The sequence below is a fragment of the Chlorella variabilis genome, assembly GCF_000147415.1.
Source record: "Chlorella variabilis unplaced genomic scaffold CHLNCscaffold_6, whole genome shotgun sequence".
NCBI classification, from domain to species: Eukaryota; Viridiplantae; Chlorophyta; class Trebouxiophyceae; order Chlorellales; family Chlorellaceae; genus Chlorella; species Chlorella variabilis.
This window is the reverse complement of record NW_005435082.1, coordinates 486,280-494,979: the sequence shown is the minus strand read 5'-3', so window position 1 is coordinate 494,979 and position 8,700 is coordinate 486,280. Positions and strand designations below refer to the sequence as shown.

The following is an 8,700-nucleotide window of genomic DNA, read 5'->3' as shown; positions in this document are numbered from 1 at the left end:
GTGCCGCACCCCCCGTGCTTGCTGCGATGCATCCGGTTGCTGCCTGATGCAGAGCACTCTCCAGTTGGTCTGGCGGCAGCATTGCACCCCTTGTATCACTCACATGTGTGTACAGCTTCTCCACACCGCTGAAGCCAGTCGCCCGCTCGTGGTGCTCCTTGATCACTCGGGGCAGCTCCTCGAGCGGCACCACGGGGCACCACCGCCACTCTCCGCTGCGCTTGACGCAGCGGCACAGGATGTCCTGACCGCCAGCGCCCTTCAGCACCTGGAAGAACTGCAGCACCTTCTTGCTGTAGTTCTTGGTGCCGCCCTGCACTGCCGCCCCCCCTCCCGCACCCCGCCGCCGCCGGCCTGAGGGCGCCTGCTGGTCGCCCTGCTTGATCCGGATGATGCCCTCTACATCTGACTTAGTGAGAAACACATTCTTGGCGCCGTTTTGGCGCCGTTCTAAGGCATAAAGGATGACAGGTTGGTTCATAATTTTAAATTTGCGGCAGCTGCGGGGTGCGGGAGGGGAGAAATAGAAGCCTTAGAGACTCTGAAAGGCGAAGGAAAGGGAGGGATCGCGGGAGAGAGCGTGCCTGATGAGCCAGACGAATCGGGGGAGGTGCCACATCAGCGGGCAACACATGACGTGGCGCCACCAGCACAAGACTGGCAGGTGTGTTCTGCGCGCCGCGCCAGCTCCAGATCGTCTTCCTGACCTTCCAGTTCCAATCCCTGGCGCCCAGCAAGACCTGGTCTCCACCCCGATCGCTCGCGTCTGCCCGCTGCACTCCTGCCATGGCGGGAAGAGTCAAGCAGCGGCGCGGACTGATCGAGACGTCTCATGCCAAGCTCGATGCGCTGGTTTACACAAACTCTGAGCGGCGAGGCGGGGCGGCAGTCATTCTGCACCCCTACGCCTTGCTGGGCGGCAGCATGGAAGACCATGTTGTGGCGGAGCTGTTCAGGTAAGCCGCCAGCAATCTGTAGCCGCCAACGCCGCTCCGTCGCCGCCACCGCCACGCTCCCTGCCGACACGTTTGCGCTTAGCCGCCCCTGCACACTTTGGCGACGTTCGCAGGGCTGCGGCGTCGAGCCCTGCCTTCAGCCTGGTGGTGCGCTACAACCAGCGCGGCGTGGGCCGCTCCTCGGGCAGGTGAACCGCAGCTGGGGCGCCGCCGCGGGTGCCCGGCGCGCCTTCCCAGCCGCCTGGCCTGCGCCCCACCGCCCCACCCGCCTGGCCTCCTGGCTGTCCCCCCTGGGCTGCAGCATGAATGTGCGGGGCAAGGAGGACATGGCGGATGTGCTGGATGTGGTGGAGTGGGCTGCGGAGCAGCTGCCGGGGCCAGACAAGCAGGTGGCGGTCGTCGGGTGAGTGGCAGGGTGAAGAGGAGTTGAGGAGGAGCAGCACGCAGCAGGTCAGCCGGCAGGCCCGCTGCGACCCCAGCATCTGCGCCTGGACCCCCCCCGGCGGCGCTGGCGCTCGCACCCACGCCGCGCCGAGTCCCTGTCAGCTGCCGCCCGGCTCTCGCCGACTTGTACGCGCCCGGCCGTCGCACGTACCGCAGATACTCTTGGGGCAGCTGCCTGGCGGCCTACGGCCTGTCCCACCCCGCGGTGGCAGCCTACGTGGGTGTCAGCTTCCCGCTGGGCGGCCTCAGCTTCGTGCTGCAGACCAGGAGGCACTTTGGGGAGGTGTGCCGCGCCAGCCACGTGCCGCGCCTGCTGCTCATTGGGGACCAGGTGGGGCCTGGGCCGGGGCGGGGTGCTGCGGTCGCTGCCGTCGTCGACGGGGGTGCCGTTGCTGTGGGTGCATGGCGGGGCCGCGCCTGGCTGCCTCCCTGCCGGCCCCATCTGCCTCCCCCGCGCTCTCTGCCCGCCCGCCTGCGCGCAGGACCAGTTCACAAAGGAGGAGGCGCTGCGGCAGGCGGTGCTGGAGAGCGGGGGCGCCCTGCTGCGCCAGGACGACAGCTTTGAGCCGCAGGCAGACGCAGCAGCGGCGGGGGCAGCTACGACGGGGCCGGGCGCGGGGGCGGCGGCAGCGGGAGCGGTCGGCGGCGGTGCCGCCTCGCCGGCGCCTGCTGCCGCGCTGCCCGGGGCGGAGCGCCGGCAGCTGCTGCTGCGGGTCTTCCCAGACTCTGACCACTTCTGGATGTCGCATGCCAGCCTGGCGGCTGAGTATGCTGTGGCCTGGCTGCAGTCGCTGCTGCAGCCCGGGCCGCAGGCTGGCACAGAGCCGGGCGCAGAGCCGGGAACAGCGGCAGCGCACGCCGAGGCTGCCGGCACGGAAGCCTCAGCGGAGAAGCCTGCGGCGGCGGCAGGCGACCCGCCCCAGCCAGCAGGGGATGCAGCACCAGCACCACCAGCAGCAGGTGCGCCTGGGGCAGGGTGTCCAGAGCCGGCAGAGCCAGCAGCCCTTACGGAAGCAGCAGCAGGCGCGCCAGCCACAGGCGCAGAAGCGGCAGAAGCGGCAGCTGCACAGCTGGCGGCTGCTTGGCCAGCAGAACCAGCAGCAGCATCAGCAGCAGCGGCTGCCGCTACCTTGTCGTGATTGCGAGGACTGCCTGTTCGAAGCAGAGCAGTGCTTGTCGTGGGTTGCCTAACATGGACAACAGCCTCACAAGACTGTCAATCAAGCAAAAGCGATTGTGCCAGCAGCAAGGTTGGTGGAGAGCGGCTGTGACAGGACGCGGGAGAGTGCAAACGCCCTGCAGAGCCCCCGCTGTCCTCTCCCTCCCTTGCAGCCACCCTCAACAGCGCTCAGGTGGTGGTGACAGGTGCTTACAGCTAGCAAATCCACCAGAGCACATGCAGGGGACCGCGGGTGCGGCAGCAGGTAGAGGTAGGGTGCTGTGCAGCAGGCCGGTCAGTGGGGGGTGGAGACCAGCGTTGCGGGGAGTGGGTAGCCGGGATAAGGTGTGACTGGAGAACGGCGGCAAGCTTGGCAGCAACGGCAGGAGGCGGAGAGCGATAGAAAGCGTGAATTTCTTTGCCACGCAATCACTGCTATCCCAGTGCCTGCACCGCTCCCGTGCACTCTGGCTGCTCCTGATGAGCTGCTGCTGAACGCCGCCCTCGCAGCGGCTGCTCCCGCTGCTGCCACATGGGCGTGTCGGGCGCACCACCACCATCGCACTCCTGCTGGCTCTCTTGCTGCTGTTGCGCCGCCACAGAACTGTTATCCGCAGCCCCCTCCTCAACGCGCCGACCTGGATCTGGCTGGGTGCCTTCTGGGCTGGAGCTGGCGGCGGCAGGTGCTGGCAGCATGCCCTTGAGCCGGTACATAGCTTCCACGTTTGCCGAGTGCACTGAAATAGCATGCTCGTTGGACTTCATCTGCAGCACTAACCAGAGGTGGTGGCAGCAGCCAGGAAGCAGTTAACGGCCGCAGGGAGTATGAGGTAGGCTTTGACATGGGCTGCAGAGTCAAAAACAACCCCCTCAAGTCAACCACGCACCCGCTCGAGAATCTCGGCGCATGCCCTGCACATATCCAGCCGCGGCGGCTCGTGGCGCAGCGCCTCTGGCAGCTGCAGCTGCAGGGTGGCCAGCGCCACCAGCCTGGGGCGTCGCCCCTGCCTCAGGGCAACCAGCTCCTCGACCGCCTGCGCATCCAGCTGGCGATAGTAGCCACGCCGCGCCCGGCACGAGACAGCTGCCCGCTGGTGCACCCAGGCGGAGGCGGCGCAACATCTCTTGTTTGCGCGGTCGTGCTCTTCAGCAACCAGCCCCAGATTATAAATCCGATCCTGCAGGCGAAGGCACAAGAAGGGGTGAGGAGCAGGAGTGAGGGGTTGGGCGTGGGCGGGTTGGCGGAGGAGCGGCAGCCGATGCCGCAGTGACCAGGCAGGCGGCGCTGCTCTCCACCTGGCAGCAGCAGCGGTCCATGTGAAGGAGTTTGGAGTGCACCAGCCGCACTCGCTCCCTGTCAATCTCCTCGGGCGGCTTGGCCACCTCGCTGTCCAACTCCAGCTGCAGCTGGCGCTTACGCTCATGCCTTTGCTTGACGTGTTTCGGGATACAGAGTCATGAAGCTGTCCCACCACCTCTGCAGCAAAGCCGCCATTGCTGACGAAAAGCAGGTGAGCCGAGGCAGGTGAGCCGAGTTGGTTGCACTGGGCGCTTGCGGTGAAGAAGATGAAGAATGAAGCACATTGATGAGTGACTCGGGGGCATCTGCGCCGACCCGCTGGCATCGCACCGCAGCGCGCCAGCCGCAGTAGTCTCACCCTCCCTTTCATATCAGTAGTCTAATCGGGGTCCAACCAACCGATACTGGAGTTGGGCTGTGAGTTCCTTTCGAGCATTCCTGGATTTGCAATTGTAGTCAAGAGTGTGCCGAACAAGCTCCCGCACCGTGCGGGCGGCGCCAGCAAGCGTCGACACCGGGTGAGCGCCGTCACAGCAGAGATTAGACCTGAGTGTGACACCCGCAATTGTAACGCACCAGTCAACCCATTTCACCAGATGGCAGATCCTTGACACAGGCTCTGTTGAATTGCAGCGGGCCTATACGACCGAATGCTGAGGGCGCATCGCCGCTCGGCCGCCGGCGCCATCCGGGGCTGGTCATGACGACGAGGCGCCGGCTCCTTCTGCCGACGCTGCCTCCTCACGCTGCAGGGATTTACACCTGTGTGCCGCACGGAACGAAATGGATTCAGGATGAAGGTCACCAAGAGGTGCCAAGACCAGCGAACTCACACAGTTCCCTAATCGGAACTAGGTTGGAGGGCGGAGCCCGGAACCGCCGCCTTCCTGATAGCGGCGCCTGAACTCTGGGCTGCCCCTGGACTTCCCACGTGTTTTAGGGTTTCCTCAGCCTGTGGAAGCGCCGCTGCGCAGTGGCGGCAGCATGCAAGTCACGCATTGCTGCGTGGATTGCTGGCGCTTGCAGGCGCACGCCCTTTGTGAGGCAAGGCCGGCTTGCTTAGCAGGTGCAGCGCCCGCTCACAGGGACCGGTGTGCCTGCCCCCGCAGCCGACAGAGTGGCGGGCCCGCAGGAAATCTCCGACCCGATCCTGGGCGCCGGTCACGAGCAGGTCGGTGTGCCGCCTCGCTCGCTGTTCACCAGCCTTACCGTCCACTTGCAGCAGCTGCCTGGGGGAGAGGCACTCCCTTGAAGAGGGTAGAAGGCGCCATCCCTCGCGCCCGCTGCCTGCAGGCCCGTGGCACAGCAGAGTCGGCCCAGGGCGTGGCCCGCGAGCTGAGCGACACCGCTGCCGAAGGGTTTGAGGAGAGGGGTGGCCGCGCTGGCGCTGGTGAGCCTGCGGCTGGCGGGAGAGGGGTCCGGGCAGAGCACCACGGGGGCGTGATAAGGCACAGCAACAGCCTCAAAGCACCATCTGTGGGCCCATGCCAGCTCAGCACCTTTGCGCTGCTGCACGTCAGCCGCCACCTACAGCGGCTGCGTGTTTCCTGCTGTGCAGGCCAGGTGGCCGGCGCCGCGCGCGACACCGCTGCCTCCACAGCTGCCGGTGCGGGGGTGGGTGCCGCCAACGCTGCCGGCACCGCCAGGGGTGCTGCACAGGTGAGCAGCCGGCCTGGTTGCGACTGCTATGCGTCTATCGCCTACACGCTCAGGTCTCGTCAGCTGAGCCTGGCAGGCCGCACTGCCCGCCAACTGCCTGTCATGCTACTCGCTCGCTTGTCCTTGTGTGCAGTCCGCGGCGGGCGGCGTCAGGGAGGCCGGAAGGTTTCTGGATGACGCCGAGTGGAGTGCGGTGAAGGCATTCATCGTGCCCAACCTGCTGCTGAGTGCGTGGATCGCAGGCTTGCCTTGTGCCGGGCGGCATCTGGCCAGTCTAGGCACCCCTTGGCTGCATGCAGCCGTGGGGTGCCTACCCTTCTCCCCGCCAGCCTTGTCCCCACCCCTGCCTTCACAAACCTGGGTCCTTCCTATGGCTGCAGAGCTCACCGTGGTGCACGTCGTGGTGCTGATGTTGGGTAACATCAAGATCAGCTAAGCCAGCTTCGATGGGCAGGCCAGCCAGGTGGGTGTGAAAGGTGGCGCTGCGTCCTGTCAGCCATGCCCTGACTTCGCATCGACTCGCTTCTGCGTGGGTTCCCCACTTGACAGCGAGCTAACCCTCTCTTTGTTCCACTCGCCTGCAGGGGCACCACCAGACTTGCAGAGAGTCCTCGATTTCACTGCTGGATGGGCTGGGCGCTGTAGGCGTCTTGGGAGGCGGGGCAGAGAATGCTTGTTTGTCAGAATGTCTTTTTTTCTGTCTGAATTCTGTGAGAAATATCAGTAACTCTATACAAACCTGTTAATTGAATGGTAATCGCCTGGGGATGGATGGCAAGCCTGGTGGGAGGAATCGGGGAGCGCGGAACTGCACGCCGTACGGGAGCAGCCGCTGGTGGTGCTCTCCTTCCCCCAAGCACACCCCCTGATCCTCGCCAGCGTTGAGCTGCTGGTGGGAAATGCTTACAGCTACACCTGATCACATCCAGGGAACCGCCGGTGCGGGAGCAGGTACAGCCGGGGCGCTGCGCGGGAGGCCAGCGTTGGAGGGAGACGGGCAGCATGGCGGGGCCAGGCACAGGCGCGGGGGAGCCAGGCCAGGCCGGCAGCGGTGCATCAATCAATTGTTTGGGGCCGTAAGGTGTTTGGGGCTATAAGGTGTCAGCTACGACGGCCCGCTCGCTGGCGTGGGCGGCGGGCGGCCAGAAAACAATCGGCAGGAAGGCAGACGGGAGCGGGGAGAGGATGCGGCGCCGAGGGTGGGAGGGGCCCACGGCTGGCATGCAGAGTCAGACGGGGATAACTCGAGCAGGAGGAGCAGCACAAGGAACTGCAGAGCGGAATTGGTGGGTGGGGACAGCGAGACAGATAACAATGGGGAGGGGAGGAGGTGTCTAATATGCGGGGCAGGTGCTTATGCCAATAGCTGGAGTGGGCAGGGAGGGTGCGGCCAAGGGCGGCGCAAGGTGAGGGTACAGGCGGAGTGAACAGGGAGCGGCGCGGCGGCGCCGGAACCGGGGTGGGTTGCGAGGGGGCGGGCGCGCGGGGCAGCGGCGGCGCGGCCGGCGCCTCACGCGCCGCCCTGCTGGCGCAGCATCGTGCGGTACGCCGCCCGCCGCTTGTCCTCCGCCCGCGTCGCCTGCTGGCGCCGCATGGCGCGCAGCTGCGTGCAGCGCGGCACCTGGCAGTTGGCCACTGTGCACTGCGTGGCGTGCATCTGCAGCAGCATCCACATGCGCCTGCGGACGGGGAGGGGCAGGCAGGGAGGCAGGCAGGGAGGGAGGAGGCAGGGAGGGAGAGAGGGAGGGAGGAAGGGAGGGAGGGAGGGAGGTTTGAGCAAGCAACCGAGGGGCGTGGGCGCGCGGCGTGCCCGGCGGCGCGAGGCAAGGGGCCAGGGCGGCGCGGCCGGCGCGGCGCCGCACCTGCAGTACTGGCAGTTTCCCGCCAGCTTCACGGGGCAGTTCATGGCGTGGTGGTACATCGCCTTGACCCGCGCGCAGCTGGTGCTGGGGCAGCGCGTGTCCAGGCACTCGCTGGCGTGCTGCAGCACCTGCAGGCGGCAGGGGGCGGCGCCGGCGGGGCGGGGCAGGGAGGGTCACCGCAGCGCCGCCACGTGCCGCCTTCCTGGCTACAACCCCCACACGCCGCGCCCGGCTGCACACGCACACCTGGGCCACGCATCCCGCACACACAGCACACACGGCTGGGTCGTGCGCACGCGCCCGTACACACACACACACACACACACACAGGGCACCTGCATGGTGTGGTGCAGGGCCTGGTTGCGCGCCGCCAGCTGCTCCTGGGACAGCCGGTTGCGCCGCTCGTCAATGTCGCGCGAGTGGCTGTACGGGGGGGGAGGCAGGGAGGTGGGCAAGGGGTGGAAACAGGGGGCGGGCAGGGCCAGGGCGGGGGAGAGCACGGTGGGGGGGCAAAGGGAGGGCAGGCAGGCGTGCAATGACCCACAGCAGCAGGAGCAGGCGGCAGCAGCAGCGTGCAGCGAGCAGGGCGGCAGGGGCATGCGCCGGCGGGCTGCGGCAGCGCAGGCAGGTGCCGTCCAGGCTGCGGCAGCGGAGCGGCCCCCGCCCCTGCGGCCGCCCGCGGCGCTCACCACCAGCGGGTGCTCGTGCCGCGGCACCGCCTTGTTCATCCAGCACGCCTGGCACATGTCCCAGTCGGGGCAGGTGGTGCAGCGGAAGCCGTCGCCGCCCTGGATCTCGCGGCTGCACACGTTGCAGGTGCAGGTGAAGGCGGGGGCCTGCGGGACAGCGGGACAGCAGGAGGGCGGTACAGCGGGGCGTGTGTGTGTGTGGTGGTGGTGGGAGGCACGAGACAGGGCGAGGCAGGTGAGGGGGCGGCAGGCGGGCATGGGCGGCGCGGCACGCCTGGTGACCCGGTGCCGGCGCCCACCCCCCCCTGCTGGTTACCCCCTGCTGGTACCGCCGTGTCAGCACACCGGCCTGCCCCCAGCCGCGCCGCCCCTGGGCTGCCGGCTGGGCTGCCGGCTGGGCACGCCGGCTGTGCAGCGGGCTGGCTGGGCAGGGCTGGCTGGCTGGGCGGGCCGGCTGGCTGGCTGGGCGGGCCGGCTGGCTGGCTGGGCGGGCTGGCAGGGCTGGCTGGGCGTGAGGCGGGCTCTAGCCCCCGCCGCCTCACCGTGGGGTTGTGCAGGTGGTAGAGGACCATCATGGAGGAGTGCTTGGCGCGGCGCAGCGAGTCGAACTGGTAGTGGTGCCCTGGCGGTA

At 67.5% G+C, this 8,700-nt stretch overlaps 3 protein-coding genes across 3 annotated transcripts in view; 1 reads left to right on the top strand and 2 right to left on the bottom strand.

Moving 5' to 3' along the window:
- Nucleotides 1–786: 786 nt before the first annotated feature.
- On the top strand, nucleotides 787–2,779 carry CHLNCDRAFT_143573 (hypothetical protein; the record flags this gene model as incomplete). Its single annotated transcript, XM_005849218.1, has 6 exons — nucleotides 787–956; nucleotides 1,070–1,144; nucleotides 1,258–1,359; nucleotides 1,557–1,731; nucleotides 1,883–2,360; nucleotides 2,733–2,779. 6 exons carry the CDS (start codon nucleotides 787–789, stop codon nucleotides 2,777–2,779), a joined length of 1,047 nt encoding a protein of 348 aa, XP_005849280.1.
- A 215-nt stretch (nucleotides 2,780–2,994) lies between these two features.
- On the bottom strand, nucleotides 2,995–3,983 carry CHLNCDRAFT_143572 (expressed protein; the record flags this gene model as incomplete). Its single annotated transcript, XM_005849017.1, has 3 exons — nucleotides 2,995–3,324; nucleotides 3,447–3,737; nucleotides 3,978–3,983. 3 exons carry the CDS (start codon nucleotides 3,981–3,983, stop codon nucleotides 2,995–2,997), a joined length of 627 nt encoding a protein of 208 aa, XP_005849079.1.
- Nucleotides 3,984–7,028: 3,045 nt separating this feature from the next.
- Nucleotides 7,029–8,700, bottom strand: part of CHLNCDRAFT_143570 (hypothetical protein) — a gene marked incomplete at both ends in the record, with an annotated part of 4,896 nt that continues 3,224 nt past the window's right edge. Inside the window, 5 exons of the mRNA XM_005849016.1 lie at nucleotides 7,029–7,197; nucleotides 7,381–7,508; nucleotides 7,716–7,803; nucleotides 8,125–8,216; nucleotides 8,612–8,677. Of these exons, the coding sequence (XP_005849078.1) occupies nucleotides 7,029–7,197; nucleotides 7,381–7,508; nucleotides 7,716–7,803; nucleotides 8,125–8,216; nucleotides 8,612–8,677 (543 nt within the window). The remainder of the gene's footprint in view (nucleotides 7,198–7,380; nucleotides 7,509–7,715; nucleotides 7,804–8,124; nucleotides 8,217–8,611; nucleotides 8,678–8,700) is intronic.